The sequence below is a fragment of the Typha latifolia genome, chromosome 7 (assembly GCF_019914945.1).
Source record: "Typha latifolia isolate L0001 chromosome 7, TyphaL0001v2, whole genome shotgun sequence".
Classification (NCBI taxonomy): Eukaryota; Viridiplantae; Streptophyta; class Magnoliopsida; order Poales; family Typhaceae; genus Typha; species Typha latifolia.
In genome coordinates this window covers 4,163,464-4,191,384 of record NC_133092.1, presented here as the reverse complement: position 1 = coordinate 4,191,384, position 27,921 = coordinate 4,163,464, and the positions used below count along the sequence as shown (strand labels likewise).

Sequence of the window (27,921 nt, the reverse complement as noted above, 5' to 3'; positions counted from 1 at the left end):
TACATTATTTGTGGAAATTGTCGTTGTGTATCCGTGAACTTTATGGTTTGAGATCTCCGTGACCAGAAAAAAGTTTGGTTATTGTTCGTGATCAAATCGGATAGGGATCAGAGAAGCGTGATTTGACCTCTGGTTTGCGGATTTTGATGGAAAGGTGAGATCTTGTACTATCTGAGCTCGATCTGTTATGGGTTTCTGAGGTGAATGCGATCGTGGAGGAGTAGAATGGTTGTGTCGGAGGTCGGGCGAGGGAGGAGATGGTGAGTGCTAGTTTTAGCCGGAGCACATCGGCTCGCCTTACCCCGAGAAGTGTGGGGAGCCCTAGGGTTTCATTTTCTCATCGGAAATGGTGGGCTCTTCCGTCATCGTTCGAGACAATGGCTTTCGTGTTCTTCCTGGTTTCTGTCGTCCTGGTTGTTGCTTGTGCTGCATATCTGTATGTTTTCCGATACTTGGGCCGTGCCACCTTGGTCCCGGGATTTGTTGGGGGAACTGAGGTTTGCAATGTCTTCGATGGTAGCTGGATTGTGGACGGGTCGTATCCGCTTTATAATAGCTCAGAGTGTCCATTTGCAGAGAGGGGATTCAATTGTTTGGCAAATGGGAGAAAGGATACGGGATATCTGAAATGGAGGTGGCAGCCTCGGCATTGTGATGTGCCTAAGTTTAATGCACGGGATGTGTTGGAACGGCTTCGAGGGAAGCGGGTTGTCTTAGTGGGTGATTCAATGAGTCGCACACAGTGGGAGTCTTTCATATGCATGCTTATGAGTGGGGTGGAGGATCCAGGGAGTGTTTATGAGGTGAATGGGAATCAGATCTCGAAGACTATTCGCTTCTTGGGGGTTCGATTCCAATCTTTTAATTTAAGCGTGGAGTTCTTTAGGTCAGTATTCCTTGTACAGCAGGGCTTAATGCCTCGACATGGCCCCAAAAGGGTTCGTGCGACACTCAAGCTTGACAAGATGGATGACATAAATCGGCTATGGATTGATTCAGATCTTCTAATTTTCAATTCTGGTCACTGGTGGACTCCAACTAAACTATTTGACATGTAAGTTTTGTACTTTTGTTCTCAGTGATTTACCTGAAAGGCCGCAGATGCAATTTATATTTGAGTAGTTCAAACCGATTGGCACAATGCACCAGTAAATCGAGTGTCTAATTATGTCCCTCCTAACACAAATTTTTGGCAATTTTTGAGTTTATGACCATTTCTGCAATATATTTCATCTTAGTCTGGCATTTTACAGCATAATAAGAGTGATTTATCACATTACTTCTCTATCTATGTGCGCATCCATGCCAGATTGAACCTATGCTATACTGATAACATGTGCAATGTGATGTTTGCTTTCTTTTCTTTATGTCTTCCATGTACTGATCATGTATACAGATGTTCTATAATCTACCATTGAACTTGGCAGCATAATTGATACTAATTTGTTTCATTTTGATGCTTCTTAATTGGGTTTGTCGACAGGGGTTGCTATTTCCAGTCTGGCGGGCAGCTTAAACTTGGTATGCCCATCAATGCTGCTTTTAGAATGGCTTTGAGCACTTGGGCATCATGGGTAGAAGCAATGGTCAATACAAACAGAACTCATGTCTTCTTCCGGACTTATGAGCCTTCTCATTGGAGGTGAGCATCTCACACATCTGAATAAATAATCTAAAGCTTCAGGGAATACATCATATTTGATTTCTTTGTCTGCTGAATCATAATGCCTGACTTTTTTAATTAGATTTCACACTGTGAGTTGAGTTTACCTGAGGCTATCTGTCTAGACTTGTGATTCTGTTTCCATCTATCTGGTATGCAAAGTTCCCTGGATTTTAACAGAGCTATGTCATGCAACTTATGTTATTAAATATGGAAATTAGACGTGAGCTTATTTCCTTGAAACATTGAACTTCTATGGAAGGTTGAAGTTAGTTAGACTTATAGTATGATAGATGAGTTAATCATCTGCAGCAGTACTCTCAGATCTGCATGCCTGATTAGTTGGAATTATGAAGTTCTAACATAATATAGTGCCATGATTCTACTTTATAAGTTTCAAGTTTGGCAAGATTTTTTAAATGGTTATTAGCATAGTTCAAAGTTTTGGTTTTGGCAATGGAATGTTTTGATCAATTTCGTTTGGTTTTGGTTCTAGTTTTGTTGCATCGGTTTTGGACTTCTTTTGATAAATAGTCTTCTTTATCTTATTTTTCAATGTGTCACGCAAAATCTAATGGCATTTTAAAAAAATGAGTTTGATATTGAGTTAGTACAAATTATATTCAAGTCAAATTCAGCTTAGAATTTAAAACATATATTAAGAAAATTGTTATTAGAGTTGTTTCGGTCGAATGCTAGTTTTGGGAGCAATTTCAGATCAGATAGGACCGTAACACGAAATGTTTCGGCTAAACATCTCAGTTTCGAACAAAAATTCAAACCATAGTTATTAATCTTATCTATTTTCTGTCTAAGATGTCCTAATATGATAATTAACTATAGTATGCATGCTTATTAACTACATGAAGCTGTTATCATTATCTAATATGACTCCCCCCTTATAACATGGATTATGCTAGGCATGGCTGGTCAGATTTGGTTGCTGATTCATAGTTGCTTGAGGCAAATTTTGGCATCCTATTTGCATGTAGATCTTAGCATCTGAAACTTCTATTAAAGATGAGTAAATTTAGGCATTAATATTGGATGGATACTCAAAAGAGCTATTACTTTGTTTGCATCAAAGTAAGCCTCTCAAATCTTCTAGATTACTTATAGGGTTACCAACTAGATGTATTCTAAATTGTAATGGAAAGAGAATTGATTCTCAGTGAGCAAGGCTTCTTCTGAGGTTGTTCATGTATTTTGACAAATTTTTAGGCTGTCCTTTTTAACAATCGTCAATCATTACAAATACCTCAATTATAAAGAATTTGCAAATTCCCTCCATTTCTTCTCCATATGATCATTTTTGTTGTTGTGGGGCTGAGAATAAAAAAATTAAACAAATAGTAGAAGTTGGTGGTGATGGCTAACAAATTGCTCCAGGTATACCATTTTGTTCTAGCAATTTGAGTTTTCATGTAATATCTGGACCCAAAGAGCTATTTAATTGATTTTCTTTTGTGTAATCTTGGTGTCAAGTACTGCCACTTTTAGTTATTTTAAATCTACTTGTCTGAGATCTATCTTATTTTGAAGTCTAAACCTTTATAGTCATCTGGTGGTACTTAATCTATGTTTCAATCTGTTGTACCACATCCAACTTTCGACAGTGTGTAAAGTACCTTTTGCCTAATAAACCCAACAAATGGGGCAATCACTTATCACTCTACTGAAAATCAGATAGAGCTGCTGACCAGCCATTCCAACTAATTTGTGAATTTCTTGTCCCTCCATTATTTGGTGTAGCAGTTCTCCATTGTCCTTCCTCCTTTTCAAATTGTGACAATGTTTTCGAATCTAGGGTTTGATTTAAAAAAGGATAGGTAAAATTTTGATCTATGTGGAGATTGCAAACGCAGCTTAGTTTTCACATATTAAAAGTAGAGAAAGTGAATTTTTTTAAAAAGTCTTTTATAGTCATGATTGGAACACCAACTTTAGACAACAACAAAGCATTTAGTCGATTTTAATGAGATATGAAATTAAACTAGAAAATTTGTCACATTCTATGCAACATGACTCGAGCTACTCCCATACAGGTGCATTTTATTCAATATCATTATTATTGTGGAACCTGATTGGATGAGCTAGTTATGCAATTTGATTATAGAACTATTTTCTTCATTGTGGTGGTATTGCGATAGTTTGAACGGTCTGGTTTTATCTTAACTTTGTTTACTCTTTCTTTTTTCCTACTTTGGTTGCTCAGTGAAGATATTTCAGAATGTTGTTATTTCATGCCAATAGATTCTTGAATTCTTTTTTGCATTAAACATCTCATACTTGGAAATAAGCCATTCTGGTTTTGTTGGGTAATGAGAGTCATGAACAAGAATATTATGCCATTTCTTTCTATCATTCCGGACTGTAGTACCAATTATCGCTTTGTTACCACATCTTCTCATGAGATTTTCATTAATTATAATGCTGCCTTTTATGATGACTCAGTGGTTCAAACCAAAAGAAGTGTGAAGTAACAGAACAACCTTCTTCCGAGGCTAAAGGAAATGATAGGAGTGAATTTGGGGATATCATCGCTGATGTGGTTGCAAAAATGAGAGTTCCAGTGACAGTATTAAATGTGACTTCAATGGGTTCATTTCGAAGTGATGCTCATATCGGTACATGGAGCCACCCTTCTACCATTCTTGATTGCAGCCACTGGTGTCTTCCCGGAGTTCCAGATGCTTGGAATGAACTTGTATTCTCATATTTGCTGACAGATGGTGAGTTTTCAATTTTGTGATAATGATACCTAATCTATATTTGGTGAACATAAGGTTATGTCCGAGCTATCTGTTTCATCCTGAGAAAAATGAAATGTTTTCTGTTTTCTGGTATTGGTTTAGAAAGGTTTGAATGCAGGATTGTAAATATATAAAAAGATGAAAACAATGATATGAAATCAAAAGATAGTCTAAACATTCACAGAAAAGGGAATTTTATATTTAAGATTGTGAAACATGTCTGAGGAATTAAAATCAGTTATATTTTCTAGTTCAATAGGTTTAGGTGCCAGAGGGTGCAGAGCCTAGTGAAGTAAGCATTGATTGAATATTTTGTCATGTCTAGATTGTTGGAAAGAGTACCCATTTGTTCCAAGGGAAGAGATCCAGCATATCGAGAATTTTAAATTTAGAGTGTTTGTGATTTGTGAATAAATAGGAAAGAGTCAAGATTTTATTTTTAATTGACTTATTGGGCTAGTAGTCCAATATGGGCCAAAACAATCTTTTGCACTAAATGGTTCAACCATATTCAGAGGCGACTCTGCTGGGTTTCATGCCATTTTGGATCTGGATACAAATGTGTCTCAGCTGAAACCGGAATATAACCAGCTAAAACTGATCCTTTCTGACCTGAGGTTCACACCTTGCATAAAGTATCGCAGTTAGGGCAGCAATTTTTTGAGCATACAAGGCGGGAAGTATTGTATAACTTTATCTAGCTGTGCACAACTATTCTGTTATTTGAATCAATATATAAGTCCTTCATAATTTGTAAACTGAATTACAACCAAAGACCTTGCATATGTTGCATATGCTGTAAGAGAGAACTTAATAGAAGCTGGAAGATCTGCTGGTCACACGGGATTATTGTTTTGTAGATGTAGTAAAAATGTAGAAGCTGATCCTTGGTTTTGAAATTTAGAGATGATCTGTGGAGTTTGCTGATTGCATGTCTAGCTTATATGATTATTTATTCGTTCCTTTTATCAATTATTCGCAGGTTGGCGAAATTTGGGAAGATAAAAGTCAAGCTTGCTGGTATCTCTATTTCTGTTCAATATATATTTCGTTTTCTTTTTTGGGTTGGGGGGATTCTATCTGGCAGCACAGAGAAGAATGAACTTCTATCTCTGAAATTTGGCAGCCTGCTAGGAGGAAAAGTTTTTTGTCGTCCATTTTTCTTATATATTTTTTTTCTTGAGTTCATGCATTAATTCCATGGCGTAGCATTTTTCTAGCTCCATTTTTTTTCCCTAGTAGAAGGGGAAAAATACCATTATTGATCAGCCTGTATGTAAAGAACAGTTTTTATAGATGCCATTGCCAATTTTGTTTCTTTATATGGAATTCTAGATTCATGAATGTTTTTTATTTTAAAAAAAGTGGGCCGGGCTTAGCTATATTATTGAGAGAAGGAAAATGTATAGAGTGGAAAATGTGTTACAGGGACTAGGGAGACGATTTCAGAGAATGCCTTATAAGAGGCTTGGGAGGAGGAGGGTAGTCTGGTAGAGGACTTTCATTCCTTGTAGATCTTGGGAGAAAATTCTATTCGTGGATTAGATGGATATGTATGTATATTTCATTACTTTCGTTGGTCATTGGAGAACAGGGTAATTTTATACAAATTGGACCAAAGAAAAGATTGCTGAGCTATGTCCAATTATTAGAATCATACTTTTGCAGTAGAAAGGGTTTCTTGTGCGATATTCTTTTGACCTTTCCTTTCTTGAGTCAAAGAGATTTGTGAGATGTCTAACCAACACTGCATTCCCCTCCCTGAGAACATGGGAGTTTTTAATATCATTAAAGCTTTGGAAAAGATAAAAATGACCCTAGACAAGATTTTTGAGATGCTTAGGGCACAGTCATTTTCTTCCTAACTCTAATCAACTTAAGAGAATCAAACTCCGCCTCAACTTTGATGTGAGTTGCCACCTTCCTCAGTCCCAACAGCATCACCCAAGCCTCTATGAACAGAGGTATAACACCAGGGGGTTGGTTCCTGGGTCCCAAGCAGCAAACAACCCGAGTCCATCCCGGATCACTGCCCCAACACCCCCTGATAAGCATGGCCGATGAATGCCACCAGTGATAGCCTCAAGTATCTCGACAACAGTCATTTTAATTTAAAAGATGAATCTCGACAACTTGTTGATAGCCTCAAGTATCGAATCCGACACCCAGGCCAAGAGCAACCCAGCCTACTGGTGGGAATGGCCAAGAGCATGGAGCTGATCAAGGTGATGCACTCTGCGATAGATAGAGAACGTATTGTGTTTTCACCTGGCCAACTTCTTGCTCGCCCTATCCACCAACTCTTTGTGATCATGGGCCTTTAACCAGCTATCTGAAATGAGGACCTTATTAAGACAAGCAAAAGGTATCTTAGCCACCGGCAGGCTCAAGGCCTTATCTAAAGGCTAAACAAATCTGTCCTAAGCCACTTTAGGAGAAAGCTTCAAAATGGAGGGCCCTACTTATCGTGGCTACCTTCTATGCCGCCAGTGTGTTATAGCTAATAGTCTGGGCACCAATGGAAGCCGCTTGTTTGTGCCCGATCAAATGGGGGAGCCCCCCACCTGCCAATACTTGATGTATACCTCGGCTTGGATGCCATCCGACCCTAGACTCCTAGAGCCTTTCCCCGTGGTAGGCTCCAGTTTGATCTCCTCCAGAGTGACAAGCCACATGAGTCCCTCCGCATCCATGGCAGAGATGGACATAAGGACCAAGCCATCAAGCATAGACCAATCACTTTCTGACGAGGGGCCCCAAAGCACTTTGTAGAAGTCAGTGAACTCCCTCCTCACCTCTTCATGGCCTTGAACCAATCATGATGCTAGGAATGAGGTTTCTTTTGTTACACAATGAAGCTATAAGTTAGAAGAACCTCGTGTTCTGATTAGCTTCTAGCACCCACTTGAGGCATGAGCACTGAAGCCGCTTGATGTGGGTCTCTGATGAGCGCAGCGGTCCTCCTTAGATGATACACTCAAGCTAGCCAAGGCTGCTCTTTACTTGTCATGTCAAAAGCAAACTTGGTCAAATGGGAAGGTTCTGTCCCTAGCCTAACAGAGACCTATCGATGTTCATAATGCCATTGTTTGACACTTAGCCAATAGGTATGGGGACCGTCTCATTCACACTTCAGTGCATCCCTAACATGCGAACCTCAAGGACGTACACCAACTACTCTTGCTTAGATTTACAGCCACAGAAGATACAGTCTGAACATGTCCAGAGGACTTGATCACCTTTTGTCGGTGCTTAGGAGGCCTGACCTGATAGTATCATCCCCCGCCATATATTTACCCTTGTTTGTAATGGAAGTCTTCTTGCCTTGCGAGTCCCTCCTGGGTTGGTGCTTCCCCTACTTGGTTAGGAGTTTGGCTTGCCCTATATTTAGTTTGTCCTGGTGGACTATTATCTGGATCTGATTCCATCTAAGACCACTTCCATGGGTCTTATTGTTCCTGATTTGCATTTGTTTAATTTTGGGTTTTATCTGTCTTGCGCCCTCACTAAGCGTGTTTATTATTATTATTATTATTATTATTTTATTATTCATGAGTCCGAAGACTAGATATGGGCTAGATAAATGACCAACTCTCTTTAGATACATAGGCACTTTATGTTCCACTTAGCTTTTAGCTGTCGAGTCTATGCTTCAAGTCATATGCGTCGCCGAACAATTGCTTCGAACCAAATGTCACCGAGACCTGCTCTAAGCCATTGCGTTGCCAAACTGTTCTTCTAAGCTAACCGCACTGCCAAACTTTTAGCTGTCTAGTCTATGTTTCAAGTCATATGCGTCGCCGAACAATTACTTCGAACCAAATGTCATTGAGACCTACTCTAAGCCATTGCGTTGCCAAGCTGTTCTTCTAAGCTAACCGCACTGCCAAGCCATCAACCAAATTGAACCAAGCTACCAAACCACAAACCACCAAATAATTTCTCCATAATATTATTGAAGATTGAAGTTGAATTCATAAACTCTTTGGTCATGAGCAAGGTAGATACTAATTTTTGTGGTTACTGTGGCATTAAATTTTTCTGCCATTACACTGTTCCTATGTCTCCTCTGGACCGTACACTATGGACTGTACATCGATTGGCTTATCTCTAGCGAACCTGTCGTGTCTTTCTCCTCCTTTTTTTTTTTTACCTCCTTGGAGGTCGTGTTTCTTGACTCTTCATCCCTTTCCTTTTCATGCCTCGACAGGCACATATCAGGCATGTAGCAAAAATATAGGAAAGCTTCTATAGACCACTCTCAGGTCCAAATCCTCCTCCTTAGGGTCAACCTAAATCGTCTTCTTCATATGCTTCTTAAGGTCTATCTCAACACAAACCTGGGCAAACTGACTCCACTCCTGGTATGTAGCGACTGGGATGAGCCCCTCAAGTTCTCAGTATTTCTTAAAAGGCTGTGAAGCTGGACTCACACGGGGACCGTAGAAGCCTTCTCTTTCTTGAATCTGAAGACGTAGAAGCCTTTAGTCATATCTGAAGCAACATTACTGGTCAACACCATTCCAAAGCTTGGTAAATATGTTCTTTTAGCCTATCAAGCGAAAGGCTTCTTCCTAGAAATCTACCATAGTTAGATTTCAGCGAGTATGACACAGTTCTAGAACTTTTCGGTCAGGAATGATGCAGTCCTCCATTTGCTCCTTGAGCTCGCCGAGGATCTCCTCAGGGATAAAAGAGAGATGCCCAAGAGAGCTTAGCAACATTTTCTCTTGCCTTGACTGGTTTTAATGGTGAGATGAACATCCTCTACACCTGTTAGAAGAGGTAGAGTTTTTACCTTCCTTCTAACCATCCTTTGCCACCCTCACGCAGCCTTTGGCCAGATTTTTTGAGGGGCCCCATAAAAAGATCAGAGCTTCCAGACATTTCTTTATTTATTTTTTTAGCCTTTTACGGTTGAGACGTTTCTTTTTGACTATTAGTAAGAAGAATAAGAAGGACAACTGGAATTTCCTGCAGTAAGGTTACATAATGGTCTTCGTAATCTTAAAATAATTAATTTCCAAAGTCCAAATTAAATATAAAAAACATACAGCAACTTCAAATTCATGTCACTAAACTTGAAAACAGTTTAAGCTTGATCAGCTGAGTCGAAATCAGGCGCACTAACCTTGGCTAGTTATTGGATTCTTGTGGGGGATAATTGTCCAAACGATGATTTCGATGCAGGCCCGTTGATGTCAGACTTGGACATCTCCTCTTGCACCGAATCCGCGCGCGCTCTAACCTCACAAACAATCTCCACGAGCAGTGTTCCCACTCCCACTCCCACGACACAAATGCTATAATTAAAAATTCGTATTAATCTCAGGCCCATTTTAAAGACATTCCCATCCTGTGCATCGTGTCACGAGACTATGTCGCTTTCGTCATCTCTTACAAAAGAATTCGCACTCCATTCTCTCGAAACGCACGCATAAGTTTAGCTAGAAAACGACACAATTTAAACTAATAATACTCCCCCATTCCACTCTCTTCTCTTCTATCGACTTCCAACTTCCAGAGTGTGGCAAGTGGCCACGCCCTCCTCTTCCACTGTTCCCCCGTGACCACCACCCGTCCTTAATTTCAAGTTTTACTGCCCCAACTACTATTTCAGCCAGAATTATTGAATCAACCGCATTTCTTTACAAAATAATTCTCATCCGAGAGATTAAAAATATAGACTGTAAGAAGGATGCAAATGGAAAAAAAATATGCCCCCAAAATTAGAAGTTTAAAATTCGTTGGCCCTCCCTCCCATTGGATATCGTCTACTTTTAACAACCTATTTGGTTTCCCTTGTCAAAAGCAAATTAGGAAACTATGAATTGTTCGCCATTATAAACCCCAAACTCCTCTCTCTCTCTCTCTCTCTCTCTCTCTCTCTCTCTCTCTCCTCACCCCAAAAGCAAATGGTGCTCTCCTCTTTCCTTCCTCTCCTCCTCCTCCTATTCTCCTCCACCTCCAACTCCGCCGTCCACCACCACCACCACAAAAGCTCCCCTAACACTCCCACACCCACACCCACCCCCCTCACCCCCTCCAACTCCCCCCAAACCGACACCTTAATCCTCCAAGCCTGCAATGCCACTCGCTTCCCCTCTCTCTGCCTCTCCTCCCTCCGAAGCCCTAACACTAACCCTACTCCCCTCGACCTCACGCTCGCGGCCTTCTCCGCCGCCGCAGCCGCCATCCCCGCCGCCCAATCCGCAGCCCAGTCCATCCTCTCCTCGTCATCCTCCAACCTTAACCGCTCCGGCGCCGCCCGCAACTGCCTCGAGTTCCTCTCCCTCTCCTCCCGCCGCCTCTCCGCCGCGTCCCAACAACTCCCCCAGTCCCTCCCCAACGCCCGGATCTGGTCCTCCGCCGCCCTCCTCTACCAGTATGACTGCTGGTCCGCCTACAAGTACGTCAACGACTCCCAATTCATCTCCGACTCCATGGCCTACCTCGTCAACCTCACCGCCCTCACCAGCAACGCCGTCTCCATGGTAGCTGCGTTGCAGCGGTACGGGCCGGATCCGGCCCGCTGGACCCCGCCCCAGACCGAGAGAGACGGGTACTGGCCCGACCCGGTCGGATCCGGGTCCGGGTCAGATTCGGGTACGGGTCATGGTGGGGTGCCGTCGGGGCTGGATCCGAACGCGACGGTCTGCAAGGCTGGTTGCGGATTCGGGTCGGTGCAGGAGGCGGTTCGGGCCGCGCCAGATTACGGGACGGGGCGGTTCGTGGTGTATATAAAGGAAGGGGTGTACGAGGAGACGGTGAGGGTGCCGTTCGAGAAGACGAATTTGGTATTTGTTGGGGATGGCATGGGCAGAACGGTCATTTCGGGCTCGCTTAATGCTGATACGGTTGGGATCTCAACGTACAATACTGCAACCGTAGGTGCGTATAAAGGTTTGCTTAACATTAAAACACGACCAACGCGGAGGCTCACATCGCATGATTTACTTGGTTCAGTTTGTCTGTTGTTAGACCGTTGTAGAGTTATAGGTATGTTAACGTGTCATGTGGGATGGGCGTGTTGGCTAGATTCGTCGGTCTGCATACATCAAATCAACTGTCGTATATATATATTTTTTATATAATCCTGTACCCAAGTCGAACCTTTTGACCTTACTTCCTTGGGCTTGGATTACTAAGCCAAGACTCTAACTCAAGTTTCCTGTGCTTGAGAAAACTTAGAGCCACGTACCTCTTAATTATAAGGTCTTGTGAACCGAGACACGCCCCAGTAGTAGACAAGCTAGATTCACAAGATTTCAAAGGTGACATGCACGTTACAAAATATACCATTACCCGTGCCTGGTGGGATCCTTCTCCCACGTTAGACCAGTCACTCCTACATGAACCGTCCAAGAATACCTACCAGATAACCACTAACTTGGACTCGTTACTTACTTCCAACTCTCTGCCCAAACAGGCGTTCTCGGCGATGGCTTCATGGCCCGGGACCTGACCTTCGCCAACACCGCCGGCCCCGATGCTCACCAGGCCGTCGCCTTCCGGTCTGATAGCGACCTCTCTGTCCTCGAGTCCGTCGAGTTCTTGGGCCACCAGGACACCCTCTATGCTCACTCCCTCCGTCAGTTCTACAAGTCCTGCCGCATCTCCGGCACCGTCGACTTCATCTTCGGCAATTCCGCCACCTTCTTCCAGGACTGCCTCATTTTCGTCCTTCCTCGCCAGCTCAAACCCGAGCACGGCGAGGCCAACACCGTCACCGCCCACGGCCGCACCGACCCGGCCCAGTCCACCGGTTTCGTCTTTGACCGTTGTGTCGTCAACGGGAGCGAAGAGTACCTCGCGCTCTACCGCCAGAAGCCGGCGGTCCACCGGGTGTACTTGGGGAGGCCGTGGAAGGAGTACTCGAGGACGGTGTTCGTGGACTGCTTCTTGGCGGAGATCGTGAGGTCCGAGGGATGGCTGCCGTGGAACGGAGACTTTGCACTAAAGACCTTGTTTTATGGAGAGCACGGGAACACCGGCCCAGGCGGAGACGTGAGCCAGAGGGTCTCGTGGAGCAGCCAGATCCCGGCTGAGCACTTGGCCGTGTACTCGGTGGATAATTTCATCCAGGGGAACCAGTGGATACCTACTGAGCAGTAGAGGGATGGGCGATGACGTTTTGATTAATCCTCTCACCCTTCATAAAAATAAGGTATGCTAAGTTGTTTGACATATGCAGTGTATTAGAAGCTAAAATATCTGCCACTCTCGTGGATGATTCGTACAGAGACTATCTATCAATATATATCTCTACTTACATTGAAGCACATATGCTATTGTTAGTACCTAGACAATTATGTTTGTTAATAACTTGGTTAAGACTTTGCTGAGCATAAAGGATGATGTTTACATCTTATGATGCTGCAGCTTCATAGCATACAGAAATTTAATGGTTGTCCTGTCGTCTTCAACCAATGAACTTGGTATATGTCTTGTGAAAACTTGAGACTACTCCATTAGCAGAATAACTGAGTAAAGAGGATGAGGCATGGCCAGTTATGCAACAATCAGCAATAGAGATGAATTATTAGCCAAAATTGTATGCTATCAATACAAACAGATATGTATATACGGAGAGTAAAATGATATGTATAAAAGGGTCTTTTCTAAGCTATTAATTCTATGAAGAGAAGCTATACTTAGCTCCTACCACCGACCAAACTTTTCTATGGATCAAGAGAGCATAAAAGGGGTGAGTCATAGATCATAAGCTAGGCAGAGTTGCGGCTGCAGTTGGCTTCGCTGGCACAGGGGTGTCAGTCGAATTAGTCTCACCCCAATGCCACAGCATGCTCTCCCAGAAGCAAAACTTCTCAAAGCAAATCTTTAGCCTGGGATCAGTCACATTCTTCCTCCAGTGTTCGTCACTGTAGTTAGCCTTCTCGGCCTGCCTCCTATCCCACTCCAATCCAGCCTTCTGCTTGGACCTCAGTAGGCAAAACCCCTGCAACCTCTGAGGCATTGCATCATGCACCTTCCACCACCTCGCATGTGCAACATCACTTGCAAACTGCCTGAAAACATCCGCATTCCAATTGCAGTCGTAGTCTCTGAAGCACAACCATGGCTTCAGTCCCAGATAATGCAGAACATATAGGATTGGTGGGTCGGCTCCAAACATCTGGGTCTTCTTCACTTTCACACTCTCCTCGTCTCCCTCCCAGAAATGCTTCAGAAAGTTCATGTGCCTTGGAATCCGGTGCCACCATGTAAAGATCTCGTTCAGGTACCCTTGGTCTCCGCCATTGTATGACTGTATCTCGTTGATGTGATCCATCAACAGCTGAAATGTGCAGTTCGATGGCTCGATGACCATCACCCCCGAGTTGAACAGAGTTGCGTTATTGCCCGTGGCGGTGATCTCCGGCATAGCAAATAGGAAGTCGATGTTACGTAGGATGAGGAGATCGGCGTCAATGAAGATGACCTTGTCGTAGTCGGTCAGCTGCCACAGCCGGAACTTGCTGTAGTTCCACTCATTGTAGGCGTCACGCTCGGCCTTAGGGTTGCGAATCCGTTGGATTGTCCGGACCTTCCAGCCGGCAGCTTCCAGGCCGCTCCGGTGGTGGTTGCTGATCGTCTCGTCAACGAGGATGACAAGGTCTCTTGTCGATCCTGCTTGGCGGATGCTTTGGGCCGCTGCAATTGCCCCGCAGACATAGACATGCGCCGAGTGAAGTATAGTTGCATATGCTTCCCGGTGGCGATCCACGGAGTACAACCGTGCTGCATTAATTTAAAAGATAGAAAATCACTAAAATTGCTATGTAAGCTGCAGGATACAAGTAAAGAAGTAGATAACAACTGACCTTTTGCTTTGAGAGGGATAGCAAGTTCGCATGACCCAACTGGAAGCCGGAGCTTTTCCTTTAACGCTTTCAAGTCGGGCATGTATACCCAGGCATTGCCTTCCCTCTTCACGAGGTTTTTGCATGAAAAGAGATTTGGAATTGGGAAGCAATCTGTTACAAAGAGCACATGCACTTGAGCATTGCCTTTGGCAGAAGCCACAGCCAATTTTGCTGCAGAGAGCTGCAAGTGTAGCCTTGCTACATCTCGCGACCAGCTCGCAGATTTATTGCATGGAAGCTTGACCGCAACGAGGTCGAACCGGGACCCCGATGGGACCTCAGGATCAGGAAGAGATGGGCAAATCGGTATCTCGGTTTCTTCCTCCTCGTCGATCCATTCAGGGTATAGATCCTCCCAGGTGATACTACTCTTTGCAGGCGAAAGTTTTACTATGGATGGTTCTGCTTGTGGTAGTATCTGCTTCCAGTATCCGACCTCGGTTTCATTGAAATTTAATAATCCGATCTTGATCTTTCTTTTTACGCTGTTCAGATTTTCGAGACTTTTCAATATATGATCTTGTTCAACAGCAATGTTTGATATATACCGAGGGTCTGAGTTAGCCCTGTCCCATATCCATCCAACATCTACAATGCTGCATTCAGATCATTTAAAGCAATTATGAAACTGTATATATCGATCTATAGATTAAAACTAGTAAATCTGTATATTAATTTCAAGAGAATTCATATATCAAGCAGAGAGCTGCATGAGAATGAGTACATACCGAGAATTGGAGCGCACATGATGATCATTATAGGCTGGAGCATATAAGAGTGTCAAAAGGGTACCACAGATTATAGTGAACAACACAAGTTGTAAAGATCGAAACTTGCAGCTTGAGGTCCTGTCTGCAATGAGGATGTTTAAATTTTCTACTTCTTTAAAGACCCTGCCCCTCTGAGGCCTTCTTTTAGCTGTGTCATCACTGATCAGATAAAAGTACACGATTTGATTTAGTACCGGAATTTAACTTATCAAAGAATCAAGTTAGCAATGACGAAAATGAATTGGTGAAAAATGGCATAGTTCAAAGAAAAACAACATAAAAAAGAGTAGCTTAGTTCTTCCAAATGAACTACGTGCACAATCTGTCCACCTTAATGTGGAAACTTGATTAATATTACTGCTCTGCATCTGTAAAGTCCTAATCTGATAGGTTAATATTATATAACGAGAACGGTAAATTAATGCATGCATGACATGGATTTCAAGCTATATACTGTATAAGATACTGAAGTTTCACATGCATATCGGACACTTTGGAATATTACATAGGTAGGTGTGCAAATATATAAAGATCAACATCTACAACGAATAACAAGCTGTACAACTCAATCAGCTAGTTTGTATGAATAAGATATTTGTTTTTTCTACCAACATAAAGTCCCATCTGTGACGATGATATAGGAACGGGCTAAACATCAAGGTGTCGTGATGCAAAGTGCCAATAGTTAGTTAGTTACAGAGAAGTGATGGTAGTATCTTTTACTAGATCATCTAGTGATCAGCCAACCAAGCTAGGGACTTAATGTCATGTCATATCATATCATGTCAGGCTCCAGCTCTTAATTGAGCCCATCACCGTAACTTGTCGAAGTCTAAAGTCTCACATCGACAAAATGGTCGAGTCAGCAAAGGATTTGGTGAAGAGAACCTATCTACCACTAGAATGGCCATGACCCATGACTACAAATCCTCCCTATTGTAGGCTTGTCTCTGTGTATATCTACAAATAGATTCATCTCCCTGAAATCATCATTTAAATATGAAACCATATTTATTGAATATATTTGCAAAAAATTTCCTTTTCCTTTCAGCATCACCAATGACAACCTCATTAAATACTTGACAAGGACATCCTAACAACAGAACCCAGAAGTTACTGCAAGCTAGGCTTGTTTGTAATCTGCTATTGTCATTGACTCATTGTTAATATACAGTTTAATATGTTCGCATGCTGTCAGGAGATAATAAGATAAAAAGTTTGGTGGTAAATATGGAATCATATGGAAAGGAGAGAGATTGTGAACATAAGTATGATAGACATTGAAGGACATGAAGAAGAGAAGAGCCAATACAATGATAAATACTACTAGCGAAAACAGAATGCTGGATATAGCTTCAGATGGTACTGTAGTAACAAGTTTAGAGGATAAATAAAAGTTTGTTCTACTTAGTCTTCAAGCCATTGCAGCAATATTTGCAAAGCCAATAATCATGGTAACACATAAAACAAGATTGTAAAAAGAAACAGAACAGGAAACAATGCCAATCTGATCGATCACCATTATAGCTTCCTCTAACTTAAAACTGTTGTAGGAATGCCCTCTATAATGCAAAATTGAAATATTGATTTGTAAGAATATAACTATCCTGAAAAAGGTCAAATATGTAGCAGAAACCAGTGAAATATATGCATAGGTTGTTCATGACATAGAAATGAGGATGATTTATTCCAAACAACAGTTAGATACTATAGACATCTTCCAAGTATGGTACCCCAAACTCAGAACCAAGTGACCAGAAGTAGTGCCTACTTAAAATACTAGGGAGAGGACTTCTATGATATGACAGACAATGATGTTGTATCCAACCATCTAATGCTACAATTACTCTCATCTGCCTTCTCTGTGTAGTTATAGTTTATATCTAAATACATGGAAGAATCCTTTTGACTTTTTTTTTCTTTACATAAATGACCTCTTGATGAAAATTATGATTGCTAGAAGTAGTTATGTCAAGCTTTTCAATAGCATTTCTAATGGAGAACAATAGTTGTCCTTAGGAGAACCAATTATGATAACCAAGGACCCAAGTGGCACTTATTTCAAACCCTACTCTAGAGGAATTATCATATGAATGAGGATCAGGGATCACTCAGTTGAGTGCTACAGTGACTTTGGTATACCCTCGCTATTTCACCCATCAAAATTACTAGCTGTGGGAACGAAGCAGGATAGTGTATATCTATATACAAACTGGAGGAAAACTAGTCCATAATGCAATTATAAAACAATCAAATTCTTAGTTCCAGACAATTATGATCTTGTTTGTGGGTTGCCATCCTAGACAACTTTCAAGCCAAATTAACTTCTGTTTTGGTTTGCAGAATGATAACTTAAGTACAAATCACATGAAAAAAAAAATCATCAACTCCTACTGAATAATTCAAGATCTACATACCATACAATGATACACAACCTAGAATACCCTATAAAATCTTTAAGAAAGGAATCAATATGTAAACCAGGTAATAGGCCTAATCATCCAAAATTAAGGGGAAGCTCGAAAACAGAACAGCCTCAAGAGATGCAAATGGGCATGGTACTTTCTCAACTGCTTGTCCTCTTCCTTTCTTCTTCCTATCTATTTGTTAATATCCAAGGTGCTTCATACAGTAAACATCACATGAATCAGTTGGTCACTCTAAATATTGTGGGTTTCTCATGAAAAGGATAGGCGATAAGGGAAATAATCTAATAGAATCTAATCTTTTAGCAAAATTTAAGGGAAACAGAGAAAAAAAAAAAGACATTAGAAAGGACCATAATATACACAGGATGCCTTGGGGATATTCAAGATTTGGATTAAATATTTAAGGTCATAGTGAAAGAAATGGATTAGACTCCTACTATTATATTAAGATACTGCCATGATTAGAAACGAGATGCAACAATTAAGTACACCATAAAAGATAAAATCTTAATCAGCAATTTGCACAAGGTAACCGTGGCAGGGACACCAAGGAAGAGAGTCTACAACAAAAGAAAAGTCAATAGTTAAAAGTCTGACTCTATTTACCCAGCTAAAGATGCAGAAAAGACTAGTTCTATGCATCAAATGGTCCATCTCATCCACACCTTTGGGTACAATGAAAAAGGATGGGAAACAAAAACAACAGAATAAGCAGTCAAGACATAAGGAATACATGCATCATGGTTCCACTTTAGACCACCCAACACGCAAATTGAGTGACATACGGGTACCAAACTCACAAGAAGGATAAGGTTTAAGAAGCTAAAAGGTTACAATTAAGTATGATCAAATTGATAAATGACAACTATAATTAAGGGGGAAGGGAATGTTTAAGTCATTATCTAATCAAAATCACACAAATTTCTGAACCTAAAATGGAAGAACTAACAAGGAATGAATCCATGAGGAAGATTTTTGAAACCCAAAAATAGAAGAATAACAAAAGGAATTAAAAATATATATATTTGAATCATATACTAGAGATAACATGAGAGTGAACCCACAAAGAGAGAGAGAGAGAGAGAGAGAGAGAGGAAGAAGAAGAAGAAGAAGAAATCTAAACATGGTCATGAATCCATTTGGGTTTTCCCCTTCCTTCAAGCAGACAAATCCAGCGTAAAGAAAAAGTAAAAAGAGAAAAGACAGAAACACTAAGAACATCAAACTAATCAGAAGCAGACAAGTTAGCATTAAGAATTGGAATACAGAAGAGTAGAGAATCTTACGCGGCTCCGATCGGCCGGAGGCGAGATTCCAGAGAACCAGGAGACAAGCCCATCACTCTCTCTCTCTCTCTCTCTTTCAAACGAAACTAGTTGCCGCAGCAATTGCAGGCCTCATCTACTCCATCAACACACAAACCCAGCAATCGCTCAATGTGAGAAGGCTTGAAACCATATATACATGTATGACAAGAGTCGAGACAATATTGCCGACAAACATTGTAAAGATAAAATTCCACGAAAGAGTACAAGACTATTAGTGTAAATAAATAAACATTACCAACGAAGAAATAGTATCAAAGAACCGGGTCAGTAATGAGTTAGAAATCAATAGACTCAAGAAAAAGAAAAGACCACCGTCATTGACCGGAAGAACAAAAACCCATTAAGATATATAAAAAAAGAGAAAACCAAACAGGACCCAGAGAAGGAAATGCTGATGCCCTCTTCCTAGTAGCACAGAATTGAGCAACATCAACAAGATTAAAGAAGAAAAAACGACGCAATCTTTGAACGCAAAATCGAAAGCCGGGAAGGAAACAGAGGGTCAATTATTGAATACCCAGTTGCCAGAAGAGCCTAAGGGAGAGAGCCCGTCGCAAAGTTAAGGAACGAAGAACAAAAGGTGTGTGTGTGTGTGGATGTGCTGTGGATGTGTGGGGAGGAGGGGGGGCTCTGCGGGTCGTATTAAGTATTTACCAGGGGCTTTTGTGTAAGTTCGTGCTCTGGGGTTTCTCTCCTGTAATTTTCCAATTGGGTCCCGCATTTTAATTTATTTTTCGATCCCTGCGCAGATCTTTCATGGGGACGCGTCGCGACGGAGTCGGTGAGAGTGTTAAAAGATTAAATTAAAAAGAAAAGAAGAAATAGAGCCACGGAATCTAGGACATATGAGAGTTTTTATTTTGGTGGGATCTCAATACGGGTACCGCATTAAATTATTCCTACTTCACTGGCATTCATAATAAAGTTATACTATTTTGCCACATTTTTTTTTCATAGTGAAAGTCTTAATCATAGAATTTAGAGCCATCAGGACCAAATCCTCTTATTAGTGGCTAACCCCTTTTCTTTTCTCTTTCCTTTAATCTTTTAATATTTGGGGAAACTAGTTCTCTTTCACGCTCCACCTTATTTAACTATTTGATAAATATTTAATAATATTCATTAGATAAAAAAAATTAACAAATATATTAAACATATATTTTAATTTTTATCATCTAAAATTTGATTAGTAATTTTTTAAATGCCTTAGAATGTTTATTTACCTTCAAATTTAATATATAGAGCAGTCAAATACGATGATAAAAAGTAACTATTTTTATCTAACCACAGTCGAATAATAATTAGGTTAGACAATTAGACGGATGATGAATTTATATCTATCTGGGACTTATGTGACTAACGAGAGTGGTTAATTGGTGCAATTAGGGAGTAGTTGGATTGGGGTTAATCTAGATAAGGTGTAAAGGAGCCATCTCAGCAAGGTTGCTTACCAGCTGTGTCTTTTGCCTAAGCGAGAGAGAATCCAAAGTACCAGCTTTAGTTGGAGAACAATTAAAGGTCCCCCATAAGAGACAGCGATTACTCTTTAATAAGGTTAGGAATGGAGTTTAAAGTTTATTTTTTTAACTGCTCCAATTTCCCTTCATCTCCATCTCTCCTCTGCCCATCAAATACTTTCGGAGAAGTTGCACCTACTCTTTGCTCTGGCTCTTTTTTCGTGAATAGCATATAATAAATCTTCTAAGTTTTATCCACACACAATGCAAATGCAAGAGGAATGTTATACGAGTTGTTATGACCACACAATGTGACAAATACTGAGATCCATTATTGCGTATAAAGATATATAGAACAGCATGTGAGATAAGGGACCACATCTCTAGGAGAAAGTTCTTTTAATTGTTGATGATAAGCTTGGCCAACCAAATAACAACACTAGGGTGTGCTTGTTCGCCATATTCCCCAGTAGAAACGAGAGGGACAAAAACAAGTAGTATATATATATATATATATATATATTTTAAATGATTAATTTTCAGTTAGACTCCTGTAATTATATATATATATTTTTTCTTATAAATTATTTTTATTTAGTTCAGTGAATCTATCTATGGATAAAAAAGATATTATAACCATGGGAATATATTTGTGTGAATGCAACAGGAAGAATAAAGACTCCTAAATTTATAGGACTCTTGTGCAAATGTGCTGTAACTCCAGTGTTCCCCATGTGATGTGCTTGCCAACTTCTTAATCAATTTTTTTTTTTTAAAAGAAGAAAGAAGAAGAATATTTAGTTATAAGTTTGAAGGGAACTTGGTAAGGCGTCCTAATTTAATACGGAATCTTGTAGGATTTATGGCTCCTTTATTTTTTTTTATTTTTAGAGCACCGAACAAATTAGTACAGTATGGATGGGATGTGTATAAAAATAGTATGAGAAATTTATTAAAACCATCCTATATTTTGTTAATTTAAAAAAAAAATTCAAATATTTTTCATATTTTGAAAAGTCACTCTTAAGCAAGACGAGGTTTTCTATCACTTTCCTAAATAGACTCGCAATTTTAAAGTTGTATACTTTTATTATCCAATGGCCAAGAAAAAGAATACACTTGACCCTGTCGCTAAGGATTCTTTTGCCAAATCCCCACAAAAAATTTGTTAGTACGTAGCTTTCAATGAAAGTAGAAATTTGAGGCCAGAATTACGTTTGCTCTTTGCCTTGGCATGATGTATATATATGATTTCAGACCTTTGGAAGAGCATAGAGATAGAGGAATGGGTGTTAAGACTGCCCAAAGAAAGAAACGTAAGGACAGCAAACAAGACAAGACGAGCATTTGCATTGAAAGCAACGCAACAGTGAAACATTTAATTCCACGGGGGTGTGAGACTGAGAGAGAGAGAGAGAGAGAGAGAGAGAGCAGATGCCAAATGCCAAATGCCAAATGCTAACCTAACTTATGATCAAACTATGGTTCTATGACTTAAAATTTACACCATTATATGCCACAAATAATACGTCGGTTTGGTGCGACCAATTTGATAACTTACGAGGAATTGTATTTTGGACCCATGCAGATATATTTCGGACATAAAAACTTGGTTTTAGACCTCTACCTAATTAATGGCCTAAGTTTTTTTATTTAATATGATTTCTAACCTTTATACTAATTTGATTGCTAAAATTCAAAAGAATCATAAGTACTCATTGAGTCTCATTCTCATGGAAAGGAAATTGTACGTTGTCTTTTATTCGTTAGGTTGCAACGTGGGACGGTGGACTGGGATATGTTAATAATGTAGCTAATATTGCATCTTTCTTATTACTACAAAGAAGGTATTAAAAGAAATACTGGTTATAAAGTAAGGACTGCTCAACTGACGCCTTATGCCAATTCATATGGAAATTAAGAGGAATCACAAGAATTAATTTTAAGTAATACTCGATGTAGTATTTTGCCCTCCCAAGTCCTCAAAGAGCAGTACGACTTATTGTGAAAGGGTTGTCGTCTTGTCTATTCCATCTCTCAGGTTATATAGCAAATAAAATTTTTATAAAACTAAGTAATATTGTGAGCTAATTATTTTAAAAGTTTTTATAATAGTAAAATTGGACTCTTAAAAACGAAATGGTACATAATTACATATATTTTTTTTTTAATCGAGTATATATAATTTACATAAGGAGATGTCCATAAATACTTAATTTTATGGTTACTAAGACATTAAAAAAAAAAAAAAAAAAAGAGTTTTTCCCCAACGTTGTTGGTCAATAGGTGTATTTATTCTCGGCATGCACCTGGAATGGTGGAGATTAAAAGTCGTCCCATTTTTGAAAACAGCGTGGTGGTCATGTTAAGCTATGATGAGATGGTCATCATGATGATGGGACATCACTCGACATATATCCGTACTCCCAATTTTAGCCCCGACACCCATATTACATTATCAGAATGGGTGCATGAAACACACACACAAATAAAAAAAAAATACTTTTTTAAATTAGTCGACGTAACATAATAATAATAATAATAATAATAAATTAGTTTATATTAAACATAAATTTTTTAAATTTCATAAATGCATATAAATAAATAAAAGTACCTCTATTTTTTAAGATTTATATTGTTGTTATACTATGATATTAGATAGTTTTAAATTAACTTAGAATGATATTTTTGAAATAACACCTTGATTTCAGTAGCAATAATATTTTATTTTAAAAAAAAAATTCAGTAGTAAAAGATAAGATGTCTCCATCTTTTGCAACATGTCAGTTGTAAGTATATTGACTTCAAATTGTATGTTGACAATTAAATCTAATTTTCTCTGGTTAGGTTCATGATTGAAGGAAAAAAAAAGAAGAAAAACCTCTGTTTGTTTGTTTGATTTCATAAATATATTATTGACCCTATCTTTACCTAACTCTTTACTTAATATTCATACTCAATTTCTTCACAAGTATAACTTCTTGCTTAATTGGCTGAAGTGATTGGATTATTGCATCTACTGCATATATTGATGATTGATTTCTCCATCTATATCTTCCTCCAGCTACCAACAAGTTGAAAAAAATATAATCAAATTGTGGGCCAGATCTGATCAGATCACAATCAGGGAGTTGATTAACTCCTCAAACCTAATTAAGTTGGCAAATACTACTCTTGAAGTTAATAACATATATTTTATATAAGTTAACAAATATATATAATTTTGCATGTAAAATATTTATCAGTTATTTATTCTTAAAAAAGTTTCTTTTCTTGCATAATGATATTTATTTCTTAGTGTTCATTATGAAATTTTTTTTCCTACTTTTCCTCGCTAACTTTGGCAGAGGAGAATGAGTCATTCTCTTCAACAATTTTACTAATATTCACATAATCTACTTCCAATTTCTCATGCTTAATTATTAGAGTGACAAAAAAATATGGATAATTATTATACGCGAAATTTATATATAAGAAGACCCTACTTTAACATAATTATATTTACACCCCATATTTTTATTATTTATAAATTAAGTTCTATAATTTAGGAAATATGTGAAGAAAAAAAAACACATTGGATTAGATTTTGACTAATATCCTTAGTATGACTTAGTCGGGGATATTTTTATAATTTTTTTAGTATAGTTAACTTAACTCAGAGATTTAGTTAAGTTTAAAATAACTGATCTAACGGTAGTATTTTCTGCGCATATTTGTTAAATCATAGGGCTTAATTTATAAATAATAAAAATATAGGACGTAAGCTATAATTTTATTAAAAAATAAGATGTTATAGTAAATTTTTCTTTATGATATATGTATGAGGAATGAGTTGGCAAGTGCATATATGTAATAAATTGAACATGCGACAATGGTCCACTTAGGCCATTCCCATTTCATAAAAGGGACAATGAATGACAGGTGGCTTCTCAAATTGTCAAATTATGAGCTGGTAGTGAAAACGTATACAACTCTCTTGCAAGTTCGGGAACATTTCAAACTTTAGATCTATAGCCAAATTAAAACCTAGGAAAATCAATGCTATGTTTTTATTTCAAATGTCGTACAGTAGACCTAACCTTTGGGGGGGTTGGTATTTCTAAACCGCATGCATTTGTTTTTGGATTCAAAATTAGGTCTAGTTCGAACTCTAATTTAAAAGTCTAAGTATTTAAGGTTATCCAACCTTGCCAACCACTCGCCATTCTACTCTACTGGTTATGTTACAATATTTTATGAGACTTCATGAACCGTGACATTCTTGCAACCTAATTAAATTGATTCCGTAGGAAAATTTATATTTTAATTTCTTACAGTCTGACCAATTCTTAATATTCCTCCCAGACTTTCATTTATGACACACCTAACATAACCGTCTTATAATTGTTATATATTAAGTTAACATTAGATTTATATTTTATATTTTAGAGAAATTTATATTTAACACCATGTCTTTTAACCTATTTATGATTTACACCCTCTATTTTGATTATTTATAAATTGAGTCCTATGTTTTATCATTTAGGCATATGGCATGCCAAAAAAAAAAATTATTAACTAAAATTAATTTTAAAATAACTTTATTTTCTTTTCTGTCTTCTCTCTCAGTAGATTGAGAAAAGTAGTTTGATAGAATTTCCAATTTATGATATCTACTTTGATTCTATGTTAACGTATCAAATACTCTAAAAGCTTAAGTTATATATTTCACTCCAAATCCTATTCCTTTTTTATGTTACTGTATAGATTGCAAACATCGCAAAATGGAAATAATAAGTTATTTTTTAAACCAAAAAAAAAACTAATGCCTACATACAAATTAAAACCACAAAGAGGTTATATGTCAAATTAAAATTTACAGGACACTTTAAATTTCAACCAAACTAAAATAAAAATGAAAGAAAATTATCATTGTTTTTCTAATATCTTTAATTATTTTAGGAAAGAGATAGTGATAGAAAGTTTACAAAATTTTCAAACTTTTATCACTTTCTCTCGTCAAATTTCAAACGAAAAGAATTAAAATTTTTTTTCAATTTGATGTCTCCAAACGATAAGTGGAAATGGAAAGCGATGTGAATATAAAGGATTGTATCAAAGCACACAAGAAGTTGCAAAAAGGCAAATAGTACTCTAGTCTGAAATTTGACATTAAACAAAACTGAATCTTAAACGGTTTAAGCTAAATATTAGTGTTTCTTTTTTGCATCCATAGTCTTTTAGAACATCTTATATATATTTTTAAGAACCCTTACCTAACTAACAATTAAAAAATTTATTCATTTAACTATAAGAAAAGAACAAAACAAAACATCATCCTTGTAAGGGTTTCTATGTCTTGTCAATCAAAATGTATCCATACAAACATAATGAGTTTTAAAAGATATACATATGAATAAGATAACTTGGAAAATGTGATTGTTGAAATAAAGACTTTTATACAAACGCTTGATTTACCTAACTTCATTTGACACAGGTACTTCTAGAAGATCTTGCTAAATTAGTGAAATTTCCTACCTAAATAGAATAGCATCAGGAAGCTAATCAAGCAATCTACTACAAATGTATTCGAATTAAGAACACCAAACTCAAACTAAATTATAGAAGAGAGAGAGAGAGAGAGAGAGAGATGGTTTCAATCCACTGGTGACATGATGCAAATATAAGTTCCTAAGTTTCAATCTAACCCTAAAGACTAAAGAATAAGTTCGTCGGTTTAAAACCCAAGCTTAAGTATTTATAATCATGACTTAGAGTTCAAGAAAATAGTGCCAGAAATTTGAACACCTCTTAGCTTTCTATTTAGTCATATCATCAATTATCTATGTGCATGGAAGCATGATAAGAATCCTACCAAAGCTTTCACTAGCTCCGTTGTATTTCTGGTGTTTAAGCACATCAACAAAAAAATATAGCAATCCTCGTGTCCCATAAGAAAGAATATGTTGGTTGATATGTCATGACCATACAATTTAATTCCAAGAAAAATAGACAAAATCAAAATCAAATAGTAGTTTTTCCATATTTTTATTGTTGTTGGTGTATACTAGCGGAGTTAGGGTTTTGTTTCACAAGTAGCTTTGCCTTCTCTCTTCTCTCTTCTCTCTTCTCTCCCAAGCAAATAGTGAGGTGAAGAAAGAGACTGTTCCTCTCTTTTTGGAGTCACAGCCGCAGGCTAAGTTTAGACGCCTTATTCTTGTGAATCCTCTAGGGTTGTGCTTTATGTTATTTGTTCTCAAACCATTACCATTGCCCTTCTCCCCCTCTCACGCTGTATCAAAGCGTCTTCATGAAATGGAAGGCGTAATCAACGGCTAACAATGAACACGTTTTTTTTGCAACCTAGATTTAAGAAATCAAAGTTTGATAAGAGCTAGTCTGGATCACCACTCGCAACCCTAGGAATCAATTAAGGTTGGGCCCACGTCATTACATGAAGTGGGTCCCAATTTAGTCCTTTTCTATGAACTGGACTTCGCATCTGGCCTAGTGGGGTCTTCTCTGTCGATCTCATGCATCGAAGATTATAGACTAATTGACACATTCGTACAATATTTAATGTATCTAATATTTTTACAATTATTATTATTTTGGGTCCAGTCACGTCCATCATATTGGCAGGGTCTATTTTGATTTATCGCAGCATTTGATTCCCCACATATTTTCTATGACAAGGACGTTCTATTTGGAAAATTTATAAATATATATACAAGAGTTTATAAATGACTATCTTACATGTTGCACTGTATTATAACACTACTCAATTATGATAAAATTAACAATTCTTTTTTAAAACTCTCTTGCAACCTAATGGGGGTAATTCGGATACTTAAAAGCGATCAGAATTGATAAATATCTCATTGCTTTTATGGTCTTTACTAGGCCCGACCAACCTAATTCAACTCCTAACTCGTTCAACCCGCTTTTTAGCGGGTCACGTTGAGAATTATTACTCCATTGGGCCAGGCCGGGTCGAATTTAACTTGTGACACACTCTTCTAGAAAAAATATATATATATATATACACTTAGAATTCGGCCTTTGTCTTTGGGTATGGCCTCATATTTATCCATTTCTTTCTTCTGTTATCGTCCATTTCGATCAATTGGAGCAGCTTCGAAGAAAACCCACTCGCGCTTCTAACTTCCACGAGATAACTGATCGTGGGCATAACGTCGAACACCTTCGGGGAGGGACATCGTCGTGTTCGATGGTGCTCTCAGAGAAGGCCCCGAGCCGGACTCTAAGCTCACGGGGAGAGCGCAAGGTCGTCCATGGAGGACCGGTCAGTTCTAACTCCAATCAGCTTAGTGTTCACAGAGGCATCGGAGTACAATGGAAGCGCCGCGGAACGGGCGGTCGTCGGAGGGTGTGGGAAATTCCGACCGGTATGAGGTTATGAGATCAGCAGCGTCGTCGGCGAGTCGACTGCGCTGTTTGCCATCGAGTTCAATTTTATTGACAAGCATTACTAAGTTTATGTCCAATGGTCTGATAGTAATGCGAACTACGTGTGTATATGTTGTAATAAGTTATTTGCTGCTCAATTACGAAACTTAATTCAATAAGAAGTATTCATTTCTCTCTCCTAATCTAACGGTTGAGAATCAATAATACTAAATAAAATTAATCACAAGTATAACTCACTCTTTTAA

General features: G+C 38.6%; 3 protein-coding genes and 1 long non-coding RNA gene across 4 annotated transcripts; 2 read left to right on the top strand and 2 right to left on the bottom strand.

The window, feature by feature from the left end:
• The first annotated feature begins 126 nt into the window (after positions 1–126).
• Positions 127–5,738, top strand: LOC140791740 (protein trichome berefringence-like 7). The gene is made up of 4 exons (XM_073142384.1): positions 127–1,054; positions 1,484–1,642; positions 4,118–4,395; positions 5,399–5,738. The coding sequence occupies exons 1-4, from the start codon at positions 258–260 to the stop codon at positions 5,419–5,421; spliced, it is 1,257 nt and encodes a 418-aa protein (XP_072998485.1). The 5' UTR covers positions 127–257; the 3' UTR covers positions 5,422–5,738.
• Positions 5,739–10,228: 4,490 nt separating this feature from the next.
• Positions 10,229–12,700, top strand: LOC140792175 (probable pectinesterase/pectinesterase inhibitor 51). Its single transcript, XM_073143015.1, has 2 exons — positions 10,229–11,307; positions 11,846–12,700. The coding sequence occupies exons 1-2, from the start codon at positions 10,332–10,334 to the stop codon at positions 12,529–12,531; spliced, it is 1,662 nt and encodes a 553-aa protein (XP_072999116.1). The 5' UTR covers positions 10,229–10,331; the 3' UTR covers positions 12,532–12,700.
• Positions 11,591–12,837, bottom strand: LOC140792176 (uncharacterized). The gene is made up of 2 exons (XR_012109695.1): positions 12,718–12,837; positions 11,591–12,568 (listed from the first exon to the last, which is right to left on the bottom strand). It is a non-coding gene; the product is annotated as an uncharacterized lncRNA (long non-coding RNA).
• Positions 12,838–12,927: 90 nt separating this feature from the next.
• Positions 12,928–19,440, bottom strand: LOC140792173 (UDP-glucuronate:xylan alpha-glucuronosyltransferase 1-like). The gene is made up of 5 exons (XM_073143014.1): positions 19,327–19,440; positions 18,768–18,882; positions 15,011–15,211; positions 14,241–14,878; positions 12,928–14,157 (listed from the first exon to the last, which is right to left on the bottom strand). The coding sequence occupies exons 2-5, from the start codon at positions 18,818–18,820 to the stop codon at positions 13,136–13,138; spliced, it is 1,914 nt and encodes a 637-aa protein (XP_072999115.1). The 5' UTR covers positions 18,821–18,882; positions 19,327–19,440; the 3' UTR covers positions 12,928–13,135.
• Between the last annotated feature and the right edge of the window lie 8,481 nt (positions 19,441–27,921).

Bases quoted from the DNA above. Each gene is read 5' to 3' on its own strand.
- LOC140791740 (XM_073142384.1), top strand. From the start codon at position 258: ATGGTGAGTGCTAGTTTTAGCCGGAGCACATCGGCTCGCCTTACCCCG. The intron at 1,643-4,117 runs GTGAGCATCTCA...ATGATGACTCAG, and splicing joins TATGAGCCTTCTCATTGGAG to TGGTTCAAACCAAAAGAAGT. The intron at 4,396-5,398 runs GTGAGTTTTCAA...AATTATTCGCAG, and splicing joins CTCATATTTGCTGACAGATG to GTTGGCGAAATTTGGGAAGA.
- LOC140792175 (XM_073143015.1), top strand. From the start codon at position 10,332: ATGGTGCTCTCCTCTTTCCTTCCTCTCCTCCTCCTCCTATTCTCCTCC. The intron at 11,308-11,845 runs GTGCGTATAAAG...CTGCCCAAACAG, and splicing joins GTACAATACTGCAACCGTAG to GCGTTCTCGGCGATGGCTTC.
- LOC140792173 (XM_073143014.1), bottom strand. From the start codon at position 18,820: ATGGGCTTGTCTCCTGGTTCTCTGGAATCTCGCCTCCGGCCGATCGGA. The intron at 15,212-18,767 runs GTAAGATTCTCT...TTATCTGATCAG, and splicing joins CTCCGGCCGATCGGAGCCGC to TGATGACACAGCTAAAAGAA. The intron at 14,158-14,240 runs GTCAGTTGTTAT...AAATTAATGCAG, and splicing joins TATCCCTCTCAAAGCAAAAG to CACGGTTGTACTCCGTGGAT.